Source organism: Anolis carolinensis, chromosome 5 (assembly GCF_035594765.1).
Source record: "Anolis carolinensis isolate JA03-04 chromosome 5, rAnoCar3.1.pri, whole genome shotgun sequence".
Classification (NCBI taxonomy): domain Eukaryota; kingdom Metazoa; phylum Chordata; class Lepidosauria; order Squamata; family Dactyloidae; genus Anolis; species Anolis carolinensis.
Window position 1 is genome coordinate 15,848,110 of NC_085845.1, and position 20,181 is coordinate 15,868,290.

At 39.7% G+C, this 20,181-nt stretch overlaps 1 protein-coding gene across 1 annotated transcript in view; it reads right to left on the minus strand.

Annotated features, from left to right (window-relative positions):
- Positions 1 to 1,307: 1,307 nt before the first annotated feature.
- Positions 1,308 to 20,181, minus strand: part of scd5 (stearoyl-CoA desaturase 5) — a 52,703-nt gene continuing 33,829 nt past the window's right edge. The window contains exons 2-5 of the mRNA XM_062981572.1: positions 18,114 to 18,244; positions 16,442 to 16,647; positions 12,232 to 12,464; positions 1,308 to 6,414 (exon numbers count right to left, since the gene is read on the minus strand). Of these exons, the coding sequence (XP_062837642.1) occupies positions 6,224 to 6,414; positions 12,232 to 12,464; positions 16,442 to 16,647; positions 18,114 to 18,244 (761 nt within the window). The 3' untranslated portion in view covers positions 1,308 to 6,223. The remainder of the gene's footprint in view (positions 6,415 to 12,231; positions 12,465 to 16,441; positions 16,648 to 18,113; positions 18,245 to 20,181) is intronic.

Sequence of the window (20,181 nt, forward strand, 5' to 3'; positions counted from 1 at the left end):
GAAATTTCTCAACTCAAAGCAGTGCTGCCAAGTGGTAAAGTCTGTCTGGTGAGCAGGGATCAAGAAACTGCCTGGAAACACAAGCCTAGATGATGTTGGCAGTAGTTATGTTGCTCCTGAGGGTGATGGCAGATCCTTTTGCATTGGCTACACAAGAGAGCCAGGTGTGGGAAGGACTACCTTTCCACCCAGCAAATCCTTACAGGTACATCTTACAGGTGAGAATGAGAGAGGTCATTTTTAGTGGCTGCTCCCAGGCTCTGCAATTCCCTTGCTAGAACAGTGGTTCTCAACTTGTGGATCCCCAGAAATCTTAACAGCTGGTAAACTGGCTGGGATTTCTGGGATTTGTAGGCCAAAACACTTGGGAACTCACAGGTTGAGAACCACTGTGCTAGAGAGAGGCTAGACAGATACCCTCCTTACAATTACAATACTAACCTTGTATCTGTGCAAATATCATGGATAATAGTGAACCCTATTGAAATGAAGAACTTCTGGGCCAAGAATATCTTAGCTGCATCATGCTTGAGGACTTGAGGTCTCATGCGGAAAAGACCTTTAATAATGTGCTGAATTGTCTCTATCTATTGGCTGCTTTCTCTTTTTGATTGGCATGCTTTTAATTGCTTTTAATAATTAGCTTAATAATAGTTTAACATCTCTCTGACATGAACTTTTGTCTCTATCAGCTTTAACTTCCCTAAGCCACCTTGAGTCCATGGACTGGGAAAAAGAAAATGTTAATGAAATAAATACATTATTATTCTAATTTAGCAGTTATAGTTAAAATGAGTGGGGTGACATATATAGACATTTTACAGTAGTGTCTGCATTTGAAAGATGCAAATTTCAAAATCTCATCCAATTTTAGCTCATTTATCCCTCAAGAATACATGTCAATGAAGGAAATGCAAGGCTTTAGAATCATCTTCTAAACCAAAATGCATTTTACAGAAAACCAGGCAGATTTCCAAGGCTACATAAATTATTTTTTAAAGATATATTTTGCTTAGCTGCTAATAAACACTGTCTGCTGCTGAAATGCTGGCGCAGTTTATAATCAGCTCTTCTGTCCCAGTATTAAACACAGACCTTGAAAAGGTTACTTTTTAGGGCCCCAAACCTCCCAAACAGCACTGATTCTGAGCTTTCTGCCTGGGAATTCTGGATACTATGGTCCAAAAAGTTATATTTCCAAATTCTTGTGATGTAGACGGATTGTTCAAAATACTTACTGAAAACAGCATGACTTAAAATGTGCATGCCATAGTAAACTTTGACCAAGAAGATAAATTAGGTATCCAAACATTTAAAATGAAGCTTTATTTGGTTTAAGACATCATTTAGTTGTACACAGTTACAAATGACAACTGCATATGTGACAGTAAAATTAATCACCTAAAACATATCGACTTCAATTTTTTTGGCCCACAAAGCATATAGATGTTAAATACAAGTACCTGCTCTTCAATAAATAAATTGCATATTCAACAACAAAACAAAGTCAACCAAAAGTTTAAAAAAAAATCAGGGGAGCATTGGTCTTGCAACATAGGGAACTCTCAATTTCTTTTCTTTCTCTCTCAACAATGACAGTACCTTACTCAACAGCAGAATTGTTTCACTATGACTTCTATGTCCCAGGACTTTGCAATCTACACCACAATCTTGTATGAACCTGAAAATTCCCACATGTAGAGGGGAGATAGGGAGCAGAGGAGGAGAGATGTAGTTTCATGGAAGATTAAATCCGTTCATCCATCAAATTTCCTTGGCTCACTATCCTAAAACAGAGATGAGAATTGTGGAGTCCTACAGAACTGATTGAACTGCAGCTCCCAGCACTCCTCACCATTGTCTATACTGGGGCCAGGCTGCTGGGAGCTGGAGTTTATCAACTTCTGGACAACTACTACATTCCCACCCAAACCAAAAAGGAAATCAAGCAAATCTTCAACAAAGCTTTCAAAAGTTACTTTTAGGGATTGCAATTCCCAGAATCCTTCAAAAGCAACTTTTCCAAATTCTGTAGTTTAACAGTCTCCTTTCATGTCAACAGTCTAGAATTTAGAGTACACCAGAAATTATTGTGTTTCTAGATCAGGCCTGCACAACTGGCGGCTACCCGATGTTTAGGCCTCCAGCTCCCAAATTATCCAATGGCCAGGAATTTGGGGAGCTGACATCCAAAACATCTGGAAGGCAAGAGGCTGTGGAGGCCTGTTCTAGATGTTTAGACCAATTGGGATTAAACTGGGCAGTGCCCTCTTAGGCATGCTTGAGCTTCAAGCATTTTCCTTGCTTCAACATATTGACCTTTGCATGCAAAACATTCCATTCTACACACACACACACACACACACACACTTTTATATTCATTTAAATATATATTTTTGTTTAATTCCCTTGCTTTACACAGGAGCAAAGAGAGCAATAGGTCACAGGCACCATTGGAAATTTCCAACAGATGGGAATACAAATGGCGACAGCAGCTGTAAACAGGTAAGTGTAGCCTAAGACAATGCTTTGCTTGCTATCTGACCTGGTTAAACAGCAATTCTGGTGTGTGATGAGGACCACCATTATATTTATTCCATTTTATTATTGTATCCATGTAATTTCCTAGAAGCTTCCTGGAGACTGGGAGCGAATGACTTGCAGATTGTCACCAGTCCACCGACCACTGCTTTGAGTCATGCTGAGCTAACAAATCTGGAATGTGCGGAATCACTGTTAGTTGGAAGCTCTCGTAGAAGTTCAATAGTAAACTTTAAGGGAACTTTCTAAGGCTCTTAATCTATTTAGGAGATAAGACTCGGCACCATGGACAACTCTTGAAAGTCTAGAGCAGTGGTTCCCAAATTTTGGTCCCCCAGGTGTTTTGGACTTCAATTCCCAGAAGTCCCAGCCAGCTTGGACAAAAGTCAGGAATTCTGGGAACTGAAATCCAAAAACTTCTGAAAGACCAGAGTTTGGAAACTACTGGCCTAGAATATATTTGCCAACCCACTGACGTGGAATCTTCTGACCACCAATGCATTGAATTGTAGTTCAAAGAATGGTGGGAGAGGTGCATCAGTACCAAATTATGGTGCACTTTATCCTAGGGTTTTCTTGGCAAAAATTATTCAGATAAGGTTTACCAGTCTTTGCCTTTCTGACTGAGAGAGTATAACATACAGAAGGCCATCAGTGGGTCTCAGTGGACTAGGAATCGGGTCTTCCAGAATCCCAGTCCAACACTCAAACCATTGCACCATGCTGGCTTTTTCCCAGTTGAGTTCCTTGTGTGTTAGATTTCTATTCCTATACTTTGACAGTTGCTGTTTGCTCTATGGGCCCCCCTAACTTCATGCCCACATTTGATGTGACCACCAAGAGTGGCTTTATCACTCTTGGCAGTAAATTTTATTGACATGAGTAGGGAAGCCCTTTTGAGTGAATGGGCTGTTGTGTTTGGATATGGAACCTAACTTTCCCGTGCCTCCGAGAAACCAGAGCAAAGCAGCAGAGGAAAAATATCACCATGAATGAAACAATTCTCAGGCTTGCTTGTTTGAACTATGCATTAACTCAGTTCCTTCATTCTGTCAAGAGTGTACATGTGCAACTGTATTAGTACACTCCCTGGCCATAGTCATGATGACTCAAGTCAAAAGATCTACTACATTGAACACTAATATTAAATAATATCTAACTTTCTGAAACACTGTACTTAAGACAGCTACAAATATAGGCTATATCCATCCATGATTTAATTCCACTAAAGCAATGGTTTTCAAACTGGGTACTGAGGAACCTTCACATTCTTTGGGGATTTATCTGCCAATCTTTTATGATAATATCAATGGTGGATGAAAAGGTACCCCTAACCGAATGGCTATACACCATGACTGAAATCTGCTGATCTGCACAACTATAGGGAAGTGTTCTGTGTATTTTAGAGGAGTGTTTCCCAAGCTTGCAAATATTTCTGGATTCCAGATTCCTGGAAGTTGTAGCCGGGCTGTGGCGCAGCTGGTTAGTAGCCAGCTGCAATAAATCACTACTGACCGAGAGGTCATGAGTTCGAAGCCAGCCTGCGTCAGATTGAGTGCCCAACCATTAAAATAGCCCAGCTCGTTGGTGACCTAAGCAACCCTAAAGACAGTTGCATCTATCAAGTAGGAAATTTAGGTACTGCTTATTCGGGGAGACTAATTTAACTAATTTACAACACCATCAAAATCATCCAGCAGTGTGCAGAGAGGAATGAGGAAGTAATCCATCAAGGACTCGGTGTCAACGTGGATGATGAAGCAGCAGCTCCCCCTGTGGCCGGAATCAAGCATACCCTCATGAAGCAGGAAGCTGGAAAAATGTTAAATTGCCTCTGTGTCTCTGTCTCTGTCTTTGTCTGTATGTCATATGACATTGAATGTTTACCTTTTATGTGTACATTGTGATCCGCCCTGAGTCCCCTTCGGAGTGAGAAGGACGGAATATAAATACTATAAATAAATAAAATAAATAAATAGCCACCATAGTTAATCATGAGGCACACTGACGACTATTAATTCAATTACATGTGGGGATCTTTAGCCGGAGATTTGCCGTTCTAGGCTTATCAACTCTTTCACACTACACAGTAAAAGCACTTTGGTACTGCATTAACTGCCATGTCCCATTTGGAGCCGGGGTTTGTACTTTGGAGCTATCTAGCAAAAATGTCAAAATATCTTACCAAATTATAAATAGCAAGATTCCACAGGGTGGATTTATGGCAATTCAAGTAATGTCAAAATGCTGTCACTGTGTAGCATGAAAGATGAGCTGAGGAAACATAACCAGTGATCTGCATGAGATGGAAATACAGTCAGTTCGCCATGCCTGTGGCTTTAACTTTTGCAGATATGATTAATATGATCTAAGGGTCTCTGGATCCTGCAGTGTGACTTTATAGTCAAGAGGACATTGGCTATGGAGCCACCTTGCAAAACCTTGAGATTCCTACAGAGATGCTCTCTCGGAAAAACAAAATAGCCTTTTGTAGCAGTCATGCACATCTAACCCCCACGAAAGGGCCTGCTGCATAGGAATAAGTTGAAAATAGATGAACCTCTGCTGGTCTAGGTTGTTGTGCATTTTCCGGGCTGTATGACCATGTTCCTGAAGCATTCTCTCCTGGCGTTTCGCCCACATATATGACGTTTTGCCCACATCTATGTACCTCACAATCTCTGAGGATGCCTGACATAGATGTGGGCAAAACATCAGGAGAGAATGATTCTGGAACATGGTCATACAGCCTGGAAAATGCACAACAGCCATAAAAGCCTTCAACACATCTGCTGGTCTATCTGTGCAAGATTTGTGGTGAATCAGCAACCACTACCAACTCCCAATGTAGCTAAAAGATTGCAGCTCCTTCCATGCTTATCTGCCTATTCAATCCATGCAAGTTATATATCTTTGAATGTCAATGTATGCTAGTTATAAAATGGGACTGACATAACTGACTGACATAACTTGTCCTTCCAAGAATAGAAACCATTTGCTGTGGTGGCCATCTAATAATTGATTATTTTTCTTCCTAATATCAATTATGAGTATGAATTTGCTGATCAGGCCTGTTTGCAGGCCTGCTAGTAATTCTGATACAGATTTGTTCTTGTATGCGGGGAACGCATAACTGCGCATTACTTATGCATGATTCAGGTGATTGATTGCACTAGTAAATGGCCATTTTGATCCAGCAATTATTATGAAAATTTGCCTGGGTGGATCTAGTAGATCACACAGCCTCAATGAATGCTTGAAAAAGTTGCATTTAAAAAACTACTGCTCTCATAAACTCCGAGCCAGTGTGGCCAGTAACCATACTGGAATGGTTGATAGGATGGGTTCATGAAGCTCAGGCCCAAAATAATAGCTCTCCAAGCTCTTGCTCTCCCTTGTATTAGCTCATGCTCCAAATTCCCTGCAACGACTCAGGTTTCCTTTGCATGTGAGTGAACGCATAATGAGTTAATGTTGCCCTCCAACAGAAGAGTTTGAAAACCATTGCCCTTGAGTAAAACAGAATTAACCCAGGAACTTATTTGGCCTATGTTCAATGAAAGAATACTACTTCCATCCTAAGGAGAAGGTCGGGGTAAGGAGACCCGCACCCCAAACCCCTAAAGAAACATACGAACGACACATACAGCAGCATCAACGTTGAAAGACTTGGTTCTGGTTTTCAAGAACTGCCATCTCCAGTCCTCTCTTTGCGAGCCTGGATCATCTCCTTCGGAGCATGCTTCCGATCAGTGACCAAACCCAACCAAAACATGAAGTCAATGAACCACGTGGTTGGGTTGAATTTCAAGCCCAGCTCACTGGCCGAATAATCAAATGGAAAGGTGTGGTGGTAATTGTGGAAACCTTCACCTGGAAAAAAAATAACCCAGAAGTAATGAAGAATAGGGTCAAAGACATATGGAAAGAGGACATGAACATTAACGACTCTGACATCAAATACTGGATCAATTCAATTAAAAAAATCAAGCAGATAAGGATAAGAGAAACCCAAAGGAAAATCCTGACTAAATGGTATAGAACCCCAATCCAATTAGCTTATATAACTAAAACAACCACAAAATTGTGTTGGCACAGATGTGGAAAAACTGGCTCTTATATTCATATGTGGTGGGAATGTGATAAAGAACAAAAAGTTTATAACAAGGTAAAGAAGGAAATTGAAGATTTAACAGGACATAAATTGATTTTGAAAAATAAAGAATTCTTCATCCAGAAATTAGATAAGAACAAAATTACTAAGGACTGGTGGGAAATTATAAAATACATGATAGTTGCCACTCAAGCAACAGTTGCCTTGGGTTGGAAAGAGCAAACAAAGTGAGAAGTTAAAAAATGGTATGAATACCTAGCTGATTTTATGCTTCAGGATTATATCCTTGAAAGGAGAACTAAATATATATCAGGCCGAATCAAAAAGAATTGGGATCTGAAATGGGGAAGATTGATAGATAAAGTCAAAGGACAAATAAAATATAAAGAATTGAATCATTCTCTACTTACGATTGATCAATTAAAATAAAATCTGAATGAAAGAAAGTACTGTTCCCAGAGGGAGGGGGAGGGGGGAGGGGTGAAAAACTACTTGACATAAATGGGAGATAAAAGTGGAATTAGCAAGTGTAATGTTACCGAGAATATGTGATTGGATGTGTATGTTGATGGATTTTGTTGTTGTTCCACTGGTATTTACAATAAAAACATATTTAAAAAAAGAATAGGGTCAAAGACAACAGAAAACAAATTTAGATAGTTAACTTCTATAGGTACTAAAAGATAGTTTATTGTCCAAGCACTCATGAAATTATTCTGGAAATAAGGTGAGAAATAACAAAGTCATGATATATAATCTCCACACAATCATGTTCAGAGGAAATGTTGATTTAAAGATAAACCAAGTGAATGATTTAAATTATGACTGTAAGGTAAAGGTAAATGTTTTCCCCGACATTAAGTCCAGTCGTGTCTGACTCTGAGGGTTGGTGCTCATCTCTATTCCTAAGCTGAAGAGCCGGTGTTGTCCGTAGACACCGCCAAGGTCATGTGGCCGGCATGACTGCATGGAGCACCGTTACCTTCCCGCCAGAGCAGTACCTATTGATCTACTCACATTTGCATGTTTCTGAACTGCTAGAATGGCAGAAGCTGGGGCTAACAGCGGGTGCTGACTCCACTCCCCGGATTCGAACCTGCAACCTTTTGGTCTGTAAGTTCAGCAGTTCAGCGCTTTAACATGCTGTGCCACCAGGGCCCCCCAATTATGATTGCATATATGTCTATTGATGGATAATGCCCATTGAGTCCAGGAGGCATCTATCTATTTAGGATGGCAGTCTTTAGGTGAAATGATTCACGCCCTTATCACTGAGCTTGTAAATGTGTCATGTGTTTATCTCGCCATCTTTCTCACTGACGCTGCAATCATAATCCCAATTAATACGGAGAAAATCCCAGTGGTCCCAGGGCTGTTTCTGAGTTACTGTGCACAGGATTTCATTTTGAAGTTTTTCTCTGGGCTATCAGCAAATAAAAGAAATTATAATTGCCCAAGCTTAGCCAATTAAACTGATAAATCGAAACTGTGAAAAAAAGATGTGGAAAATCTTAATCTTTTAAAGAGTATTTTTAGCTGGCATGTGTTTAAGTCATCAGTGGAGAAACTTGTAATAGGAAAGGGAAAGTATTACTACATAAAAAATGATGTCTATTCCTGCAGCTTCTGTAATGACACTTATTTGTCCATCCATGTACAACTGTATTAGCTATTAAGGAGGGCCATCTATTTCCATTTCTCAACATTTAATGAAGGGTATAGCGGAGATATTGAGAGCTCTCTGCTGGAAAGCCGAAACCCATTCACAGGATTCCTTGAGATAAAGCTACGTATAACTATCAAAAATTGTATGGAACTGGTATTTATTCCAGTGAAGGAGAAAAGTCAGAAAGTGAGCATGGGCACATCTACACTGTATAATTAATGCACTTTGACACCACTTTAACTGCTGTTGTTCAGTGTTATGGGATTGCGGGGTTGTAATTTTACAAGTCATTTTGTCTTCTCTGCCAAAGAGAGTTTGGTGTTTGATGTAGTTTGGTGAAATCTCAGGATTTCATAGCATTAAGCCAGGGCAGTTAAAGTGGTATTGTTCCATAGTGTAGATGATCTACTTAAGGCCTGAATGCTATAGAAGCATGTATAGTTTGATATAGGAAATGTTGTGAGTTCCTAATGAATTCAATTTAAGCATACGTAAAGCATTCTGACCCATGTTCCAAAACATCATGACGTATTATGCTGATATGAAACTAACAAGGGGATTGAAATAGGATACAAAAAATAAGTTTGGAAACAGCACTTGCTCTTTGTTGGTGAGTTTTGTTGCTCAGTTGTCATGGCTTGCTTTTCTAAGACCCCTTCTACACTGACATATTATCCAGATTATCAAAGCAGATAGTCCACATTATCTGCTTTAAACATATTATATGGGTCTACACTGTCATATAATCCAGTTCAAAGCAGATCACCTGGATTTTATATGGCAGTGTAAAAGGGGCTTAAGAATTCCATATAATGTTGGTTTAATTGCTTGTTTTGGGGTGGAAAGGGGGCTACCCACTCAGAATCCACTTGGCACTATGTCAATAAATAAAGTGCCAAGTTCAATCTACTCTTAGACTCCACTGATGAACTGTAGAGTTAATCTCCTTTTGCAGACACACCTTCAATTTGAAATTTTACACCAAAGGGAACACCAAAAGGGAAGCATTGTGCACAAAGCTGTGGATTTTCCATGATCCAAAAACTGGTTTGGTATCAGTCATTCTTTTAAGGACAAATAGGGAAAAGAAGATAATCATCAGTTTGTGACCTTTATTGAATGCAAAAGGCCAAGTGGATGCCACTCAGACAAAAAGGGGATGCAGTCAGTTACTGTGTGCAAAAGTGGATTTATTCCAAGGGTTGGTCTCTTGGGGAAAACCTAGAATGCATTGAGCTATATTGGTCTCTTTGCTAAGGAAAACTATTAAAGAAAGTGTTGACGAAATCAAATAGGTGGGCAGTGGACTGAAAATCTTGAATTTGAACTAAAGGTTTCATTGAACAGCTAGAAAGCTGCAGGTTGAGCTGATGGTTTAAAGCAAAGAACTCTCAGGTAAGACTCACAGGGATGCCTGATTCTTTTCAAAGAACTTGAGGAAGTTACTTTTTTGAAGCACAGTTGACTGGGAGATTCTTAGAGTTGTGGTTCATAAAAAGTAACTTTTCCAAGATCTAGGGCTATACATAAGGATGTGCCCCAAGAGTCTGAGTATTGGGTGTCCTCAAATTGCAAGGATAAGTTAAGGTTGGCATATAGGGTTTAAATGCAGTGGCCAACCATAAATAAATGGTGTGATGTCAGCTGTGGCACCATAAACACTATTTTAAACAGAAGCACTGTTGGAAGTAGAAAAGTAGTTCAGCCCAGCCCTTTTTCTCCTATTAAAATTTTCCATTAATAAAAGCCCTGAATTTACACAGCTTTCCATCCAGCCACTTGAACAGACTGCCGCCCTCTGGAGTCCTCTCTCCTGGAACAAACCAACTGAGCAACATCTGGAGACAAATTCATCCGTTTCCTGCAATTGTCATGGAAAGAGTCCCTTGGTGTCTTTGCAATTCCCAATAAAGCCTGGGATGTTAAGATAAAATTGTCAAGCCTGGAATATGTGTCTCTCGAGTTGCTCAGGCAAAGGCATAAGAAGCGAGCAGCAATGTCTTGGGAAACATTCTAAGAATAGACCAGCAAGAAGTTCAGAATATCCAAGACATTTTATATTTGAGGCAGGTCATCAAATGGTTCCTCCCTCTCCTTCCTCGTATCTAATTCCAGCCTAATTATTTTGGCATACAAGGCAGAAAATCCACAAGGACATCTCTCCATCCCTGGCAGGAAAAAAAACAAACTCTGAAATCTTTTGATGACACACTCAAGAATTTGACACCTGAAGCCGCTGCCTCATTCTTCCTAATGATACAGATGACCTGCATTATGCATTCATAACAAAGCTAACAAAGTCTCTGACAATGAAGCTTCTATGTACAAGGGCTTTTTTATACTTGGTCAGCTCTCTTTTTCTCTTTTCTGGTGTGGGGTTGCAGCAGTATGTCTGTAGTAAACAATGCCTTAATATTTGGGTTGTAGAAGAATGGGAGGACTTTAAAAATGCCTGGAGACATGGATTAATTAGACAAGAGAGATTTTGGTCTCACAGGGTTGGACTGAAAAGGGAAAACTTCATTACCTAAGGGCCCTTCCAGACAGGCCCTTTATCCCAGGATCTGATCCAAGGTTTTCTGTTTATCCCAGATTATCTGGCAGTGTGGATTCATATAATCCAGTTTAAAGCAGAAAACCTCGGATCAGATCCTGGGATAAAGGGCCTGTCTGGAAGGCCTCTTCTACACCTCCATATAAAATCCAGGTTATTTGCTTTGAACTGGATTATATGGCAGTGTAGACTCATATAATTTATGTATATATTTATTATTTATTTGTTACATTTATATGTCGCCCTTCTCACCCTGAAGGGGACTCAGAGTGGCTTACAAATTAAATTTACATACAATATTATTTATTTATTTATTTATTTACAGCAATTATATTCCGCCCTTCTCATCCCGAAGGGGACTCAGGGCGGATCACATTACACATATAGGCAAACATTCAATGCCTTTTAACATAGAAAAAAGACAAACATAGGCTCCGAGCGGGCCTCGAACTCATGACCTCCTGGTCAGAGTGATTCATTGCAGTTAATTGCAGCTGGCTTGCTCTCCCACCTGCGTCACAATATAATATAATAATATTATATTATTAGCATAGTACAATACTGATAATAAATTACTATATTGTACTGTATCAATATATTGTAATATTACTAGTAATATTACATGTAAAATATAATATATAATTAATATTATTATATTGTATTAGTATTATATCGTATTACAATATAATATTATGAATATTATATGTATATACAATATGTTATAATTATTATATATTATTGTAAATGTATTGTATAGATATGTGTGTGTGTGTGTGTGTGTGTGTATACACACATATATATATATATAAAACTAGCATAGCATGTTATTGCGCGGAGGGGCCTCCAGTTCAATAATCCAGTTCAATGCAGATAATGTGGATTATCTGATTTGATACTCTGTGTTATATGGCAGTGTAGAAGGAGCCTCAATTGTACCTGTCTCAGTGAACATCTATACTTTAGAATTAATTCAGTATGACATCACTTTAACTCCCATGGATAATGAGAGTTGTAATTTTACAAGGCCTTCTCTGCCAAAGAATTAAGATGCCCCATCAAACTACAAATCTCAGGATTCCATAGTATTAAGTTATGGCAGTTAAAGTGATGTAAATGCACCCTTAGTTTGCAGCATACCGTATTTGTATTCAGCTACTTAAGTGATAAAGTGTTTCTGAAATTCCTTGGGAAAATAAAGAGTTGGAAAGTTCAAAAAAAAGCTAATTTCATCACCTTCCAGCAGTATTTACTTCATAATCTTACAGCAAATTTAGAGCTTGGTTAGAAGTCTATGAAAAAGTATATCCAGAGCCATCCTTAGCAGTGCTTGAAGAGGGATGGTTCCTTAGTGCTTACCAATGGCTCCTATAGTGACCAAGGCATTCTCCCGTGGGTTGATGTTCTTGTCGTAGGGCCGGTTGCCATACATGTGAGCAGCGCTATTGACCAGCCAGGCGACGTTGAGTGAAACCGTGTACCGGAGGATAGAAGCCAGAAAGTACGAATTCCACAAGCTCTCTTTCCAGAAGTACCAAGGCACAATCGTAGGAATGACAAAGCACATCAGTATGACGGAAGCCACATAGTGCCTGGGAAGAAAGTAAAGCATGGTGGGGTTGCGTCATTCAAGACAACATTTCTGCCGTATTTGGAAAAGTTCCTTTTCTGAACTACATCTCCCTAAATCCCCCTAACCAGAGGGAGTTTATACACTCCTGAAAGTAGAATTACTTTTTTTCTGCATTTCTTGAAATATAAGTTAGTTGAGTGAGGAAAAAATAGTCATGGAATCCAGATTCAAAAGAATGTACATTCATTGCATGCAACCAGGGGCCGGGCTGTGGCGCAGGCTGATTAGCAGCCAGCTGCAATAAATATCTCTGACCAAGAGGTCATGAGTTTGAGGCCAGCCCGTGTCGGGGTGAGCACCCGACAACCAAAATTAAAAAAAAATAGCCCCTGCTCGTTGTTGACCTAAGCAACCCGAAAGATAGTTGCATCTATCAAGTAGAAAATTTAGGTACCACTTATATGTGGGGAGGCTAATTTACGACACCATAAAAATCACCCAGCTGCTGTTGGAATGAGGAAGTTGCCATTGCAGTGGATGATAAAGCAGCTGCTCCCCCTGTGGCCGGAATCAAGCATACCCTCAGGAAGCTGGAAACTGGAGAAGGTTTAAATTGCCTCTGCGTCTATCTCTGTCTCTGTTCTATGTTATATGACATTGAATGTTTGCCTTATATGTGTACAATGTGATCTGCCCTGAGTCCCCTTTGGGGTGAGAAGGGCAGAATATAAATACTGTAAATAAACAAACAAACAAACAAATAAATAAATAAACCAAAGAGCAGGGGACAGTTTACAGATTCAAAATCTTGGAAATGTTATAAGGAAAATGGAAATGTTCTCTCAGTGGCATCAGAGTGTCTAAAATCAAATTCATGTTCATCATCTGGTTTACAAATGATTACCCTGTTTCATGGATATAAACCAAGAAATATTGTTGAGATGATCCATGTATATGTATGACATGGGAGATTACAGGGCAATTGTAATAGGTGATTTCAGATTCACATTTGATAACATTTCCAGATACAGTAGAGTCTCACTTATCCAAGGCTCGCTTATCCAAGCTTCTGGATTATCCAAGCCATTTTTGTAGTCAATGTTTTCAATATATCATGATATTTTGGTGCTAAATTCGTAAATATAGTAATTACAACATAACATTACTGCATATTGAACTACCTTTTGTTGTATAACATGATGTTTTAGTGCTTAATTTGTAAAATCATAACCTAATTTGATGTTTAATAGGCTTTTCCTTAATCCCTCCTTATTATCCAAGATATTCGCTTATCCAAGCTTCTGCCGGCCTGTTTAGCTTGGATAAATGAGACTCTACTGTAATATATATTGGCTGGTATTCTAAGAATCTTCAGCATGTTTCCATATCCAATATCCAATTCATAGCAATTCATTTGTTTTAGTAAGAACCATCCCAGTTCAAAGGTTGGCAGTTCAAGCCTGGGTCGGGGTGAGCACCTGCCATCAGCCCCAGCTTTGCCCACCTAGAAGATCAAAAACAGAAATGTTAGTAGATAAATAGGTATCGCTTTAAGTGAGGAGGTAATAAAAGGTGCCCATAGGGACAACTGGAAGAATGTCTAAGGACAACAAAGCTCCTCGACATGAAAAAAGGAGCGATAGCAACTCCCTGTGGCCGGAGTCGAGCACAGCCTGCAAGTGCCGAAAACAGAAAAGATGGGAAAAGCCTTTACTTCTGTTTATGTATTGTCTGTCCTTGTTAACTGCGTAACGGCATTGAATGTTTGCTGTATACGTGTTCTGTAATCCGCCTTGAATCCCCTCGGATTTATAGAGCCTATCTCTATAAATAAATAAAGCATATTATTTTATAGATGTAAACCAAAGAAGAGGTATTTTTGGTTAGAATTCTAACTATGTCATGCTATGTGTTTTTATATACAATATATTTCTATCTTTCTGTCATCTATATTTTTAGAAAAATCTCAAATATGTAAAACATTATATCTGGTCTTTCAAACATCAGTCTATTGTTGGTTACTCTTTCTTTTTATATACCTGTTGAAAAGTTTGTGTATAATTATTGGATATAGTATGACCGATTTTGTGCAAAACTGATTATCCAATAAAAGCTATTAAAATATCCAATAAAATATCCAATAAAAGCTATTAAAAATCTTACTCAGACACAGAAGCAGTGCACTGATGTGCTTACAAATCACACTTTAAGACCAGAGTAACATCCCTTTCCCTGTGAATTATTGCTCCCACGAAGGTGAAATCTGAGACACACAATGCCTTTTGACCTTCTCAAAACAAAAGTATCTTGTATAAAACTTTCTAATGTGCTCATACATATGGTAAGGTTTGAACCCAGGTCCTCCAAGGACATTGAAGTACTAACTAGGCCTAAACCTGCTTAGCTCCCAAGGTCAAGTCTGATCAGGAATGTTCAGGATGGCTTAACTCATCTCGGAAGCTAAGTAGATTCAGTTCTGGTTAGTACTTAGGTGGAAGTCTGCCAAGGGATATCAAGTGCTGTAGGCTATATTTCAGAGGAAAGCAATGGCAGCTCTCCCTTGAATATTACTTCCCTGAGAAAACTCTACAAAGTTCATGGGACCACCAAGGTTGGCAAGTTACTTGATGGCTAACATACACACAGAGAACCACACTTCCAGGTTCAGGTCCAGCACTGTGTTTCTCCTACAACTTTAAGTTCAGTACTTGGAGAGCTCCATGCTTGCCTCCATTATTCCAACTGATTCACTTTTTCCAGAGACTTCAAAACTTATCTCACTACTTTCAGACAGTGTATGGAAAGCTTTGTGGTAGGACTGAGGAGTCTTTGGCCATCCCAAAGTTTTGGACCACAACTCCCATAAACCCTTACCACTGTCCATGCCAGTGATAGTCTTGGGAGCTGAACTCTCCAAATGTGAGAGAGCCTTCTCAATGAATGCTTCCTAGCTGAGAACTCCTTTCTACATGATGCCTCCTCTTTCCTATATTTCTAAAGACCTTCTTTACACCAGATTTGATTATTATATCAAATGGTGGAAGGATGTTTGAAGGTGCTTTTATCTTTTTGATTGTTATAGTAAGGCTAGTCGTATCCGACTCTGTGGGTTGGTGCTCATCTCCATTTCTAAGCCGAGGAGCCAGTGTTGTCCGTAGACATCTCCAAGGTCATGTGGCCGGCATGACTGCATAGCGCGCGCTATTACCTTCCCACCGGAGCGGTGCCTATTGATGTACTCACATTTGCATATTTTCAAATTGCTAGGTTGGCAGTTTCAAATCCTGGGAGCGGAATGAGCGCCCACTGTTAGCCCCAGCTCCTGCCAACCTAGCAGTTCGAAAACATGCAAATGTGAGTATATCAATAGGTACCGCTCCGGCGGGAAGGTAACGGCATTCCATGCAGTCATGCCAGCCACATGACCTTGGAGCAGCTCAGCAGCTCAGCGGTTTAACCCGCTGCGTCACCAGGGTTAAATGTGTTTAAATTGTTTTTTTCTTGCACTGAGCTAGAAGTTGAACTTAATGGCCCATGTAACCCATTCCAACTTTATGAATCTATGATTCTATGAAACAATCTTTTCAAGAGATCCAGAGCAGTGAGTTTTCTATCAAAAATCTGCTGTGCAAGCCATTAAAATACCTAATAAACACATGTATTAAAATCAGCTGTCTTAATTAATACTAAACATTGTAACTATGATAATTAGTAGAATGAAATAACTTATTTTTTCTTTGTGTTTGGTTCTTTTAGGTGGCCGACCAGGAGCATTCTTCAGAACATCCCCTTCCCCTCCACCCCCTAATTCTGGGGCAAGAAAATGTAGTTATGCTGGAGGATCTAGAGATTTATAGAAAAGGAATCTCTGGTTTAAAAATAGTGTTTTTGTAGTCTTGGTTCTCTCACTTCTGTGGAAGTCCTATCCCTCTAACCCTGGTAAATGTTGAATATAGATTGTACTCTTCAATTTCCCAGTCTCTAAATTTCACTTACTTTCTTTGAAACGTAACGACAGGGTCATTCAGCAGGTCACTGAAGTCCAGCTTGCTTCCTTTCTCAATGACATCTCGATGTTTCCGGACAAATAGCCAGCCAATGTGGGAGAAAAAGAAGCCCCGCTGGGCATTGTGGGGGTCCGCATCTGTCTCAGAGAATTTGTGATGCACTCGATGGTCTCGGGCCCATTCGAAAATATCATTCTGCAAGGAAGAACAGCAGGGAAGGCTTAGTGATTTCGCTCAGAGTCAACCTCAAACTCACCCTCTCGTTGCTGTTTTTGTGTGCCTTCAAGTTGTTTCTCACTTCTGGCAATCCTAAGGAATGTCTATCACAAGGTTTTCATGGCAAGATTTATTCAGAGAAGGATTATAATTGCCTCCCTCTGAAACTGAGAGAGTATGACTTGCCCAAGGTCATCCAGTGGGCTTCCATGGCTGAGTTGGGATTTGGTCTCCAGAGTCATGGTCCAATGCTCAACTCACCATGTCCTTCTGGCTCCATATTAAAGGCTGGTCATATTATTTTCCATCCAAGGAAATAGAAATGAGAGCTGGCATAATATAATGGTTTGAGCATTGAATTACTGCACTCCAACTCTGTGAACCAACCATGGAAATCCACTTGGGTGAGTCACACTCTTTCAGCTTCAGAAGAAATCAAAAACAAACACCCTTTAAAACAGCCTTAGGGTTGTCATAAATTGGAAATAGCTTGAAGGTACATGACAACAACGATGAAGTAGGAGTCATCCCATGATTCTTCTTGAATAAGGATAATTTAAGTAACTTTTCATTGCTTTTCAATGATATCCTAAGTCAGCTGCCTGAGACATTAACTTCATCCTATCTAAAAATAAATCAGAAGTTTCTGTCTCCTCTTCCTTGGGTTCCTCTTCCTCAGTTTCTGTGGACACAGAAGGTACCTTGGGTCTAAGAATAAGCCTAGAATAAGTTTGAATCCTAACTTCACAGCCATTATTATTATTTCAAACACGATAGCATGGTTGGGAACACTGACTGTTTAAAGATGGTTCTTGGCAAGGCTTTTACTCTACAATATCTTTCTTTCATTCAGGTCCGCATCTTGTGCATGGTCCAAATCTTGCACTGTCATTCTGGATTTCTCTTTTGGAACAAGTTTTCCTTTCCACCACAAATATGTTAAGAAGGAAAAGACTAGATGGAACAATGACACATATGTAGCACTCAGACAGATTACATACTTCTAATGGCATTGTCCTAGACTTCAAAATGATAGACTGGTATACTAATGGCTGTCCTTCCCATGCACTCAACAAAGAATCTGCTTAATTTAGGCATGGGCAAACTTCAGCTTTCCAGGTGTTTTGGACTTCAACTCCCACAATTCCTAACAGCCTACCACCTGTTAGGTCCAAAACACCTGGAGAGCTGAAGTTTGCCCATATCTGGCCTAATTCATTCATCAGAGAGCTGAAAGGGAATGTGAAGCCCATCAAGTCCATGCCATACAGAAGTGCATAATTACAGCACTCGATCCCTGCTTAAAGAACTCCAAAGATTGTCATCTATCATCCCCAAGGCAGTCTATTCCACCATTCTGAGTTGGTGTAAATCAGCATCCTATATGATTGCATTGCACAGAAATCGAACTGTTCGTATAGATTTGATCCGGTGGACATGCCAACCTGAAATGCCATGGAATTGGCTATCGCCAGGAATATCCTCAAAGGCAGCTTGGCTTTGTAGGACCTGTGACTCCACAGACGATGGGCACCTGCGGTCACGCCCAGGGCACACATGACGAAACAGAGGTAAGCTGAAAGACATGAAAGAGAGATAAAAACAGTAACAAAAGTAACAATATAAAGCTCACTCTCTCATTAGTGTCCATGAGCACAAAAAGTAGAGGCAGCCGGCTGATCTAATGTCAGATGTGCAAGGAACCGGCTCCAGGATTTAGTATGAATTGTAAAGAAGCTATCCAGGGGCCAAACCTATTTTGAGGTTAGTCTGGATAATAAGTTAAAGATCAGACTCAAACTAGAGTGGATCCCACAACAGACCTTTTTTTAAAAAAAACCTAAAAGCAGCACTACATAGCATTGAAAAGTCTAACTCCAGTCGGTTTGCAAAAGCCTTATGTTTTGACCTGCAAGGACGGAGCCATTCATGCCTCTCTGAGGAGGGAGTTTTAAAATCTGGGACAAACAAGAGGGGTAAAATGCCATGGATTTCATTACAAAAACAAACAAAAACCAACCTTGTGGTGAGTAAAGTTTTTAACTTGGCAACCAAGCCATGCTGACATTTAGCATCCAAGGTCCCTCTGGTCAAGAGGGTGTCCTTGGACTGAAGAATTAGAGAGAGATCTCCCTAAATGCCTTTTCGCATCTAAACCAATCAGCAAGAAATCTGACACTTGAAAGACATTTGCTCTTTTCTCACCAAGATATTCGTAGAGACACAATATGCAACTCATATCTTTTCCTCTGGGCAAAAAGGGTGCATTGGCTGTGAGGCCACTGTGCAAAGCAGACTTACAGATGGAGAAGAAACAATGTATTGTAAAGGCTGGAATTATTGGGTTGCTGTGAGTTTTGTGAGCTGTATGGCCATGTTCCAGCAGCATTCTCTCCTGACATTTCACCTGCACCTGTGGCTAATGGCATTTTCAGAGCTTCATATTCAGGCTGGCATCTTCAGAGGGAACCTGGGATTTTTGGACCACTTTCAAGGGCAATACAATTTATCATTTATTTATTTACAGCATTTATATTTTGCCCTTCCCACCCTGAAAAAGACTCAGGGTGGATCACAGAACACATATATGGCAAACATACAGCCAGGACAGACATCAAATAGAGGTATATATAGGCATTTCCCATCTTCGGCATCCTAGAGGTTGTGTTTGATTCCAGCCACAAAGGGGTGCTTTCGCTCCAATCTCCATGTCAAAGAGCCCAGATCACAGATTTCCTCCTTTCTTTTGCTCACTGGCATTTTCTGGTATGTCCTTTTATGGTGCCATAAAATACAATAATCCAAACAAAAGGTGGCCAGGACAGGAACAAACCATTACAAAGCTATAATTCCCAGTTAGGTTTGTACTGGTTAGCCAATCAACCTGAATTACTTCAGCAAATCATCACCCATCAGCATACCGTGGCTTCATTTGCACCAGTTATATTTTATTTCTGTTAGATGTAGAGAGGGAAAGAGCTCAGATGTAAATGGCTCACATGTAAATAGCCTATTTATTCAACCTCTTCCCCCAGATTTCAGGAGACACAGATGTTCTCATTTTACTCATTTATTTTATTCATTAATTCTGCATTAATTCTGGAATATAGATGCACCCTCTGAGACACCAAAATGGATGTCATAACCATAAAAAATGAAAACAAACTTTCTATTAGTCTTGGGCCCAGTTAATTTTATCCTCATGTTATCATATGTAATGGTTTTCAATTGTTTTAAACTGTTTTCACTGATTTTAAATGTCATTTCAACTTGTCAAATCGTTTAATAGCGCTTTCAGCCTTTTTCTTGCTTTTTGACTCTTTTCTAGCCTTCTATTGTTTAAAATGGATTGTGTTGTATGCTGCTCAGGCGACACAGCCTGGAGTGCAAACATTTGAATCAATATTTACAGTAGACAGGTGCAACACAAACACACATATATCCCCTAAACAAAATAAGATTATAAAAATAGTTTAAATAAGCTTCTAATAAACTGAATGGATTGCATATTCT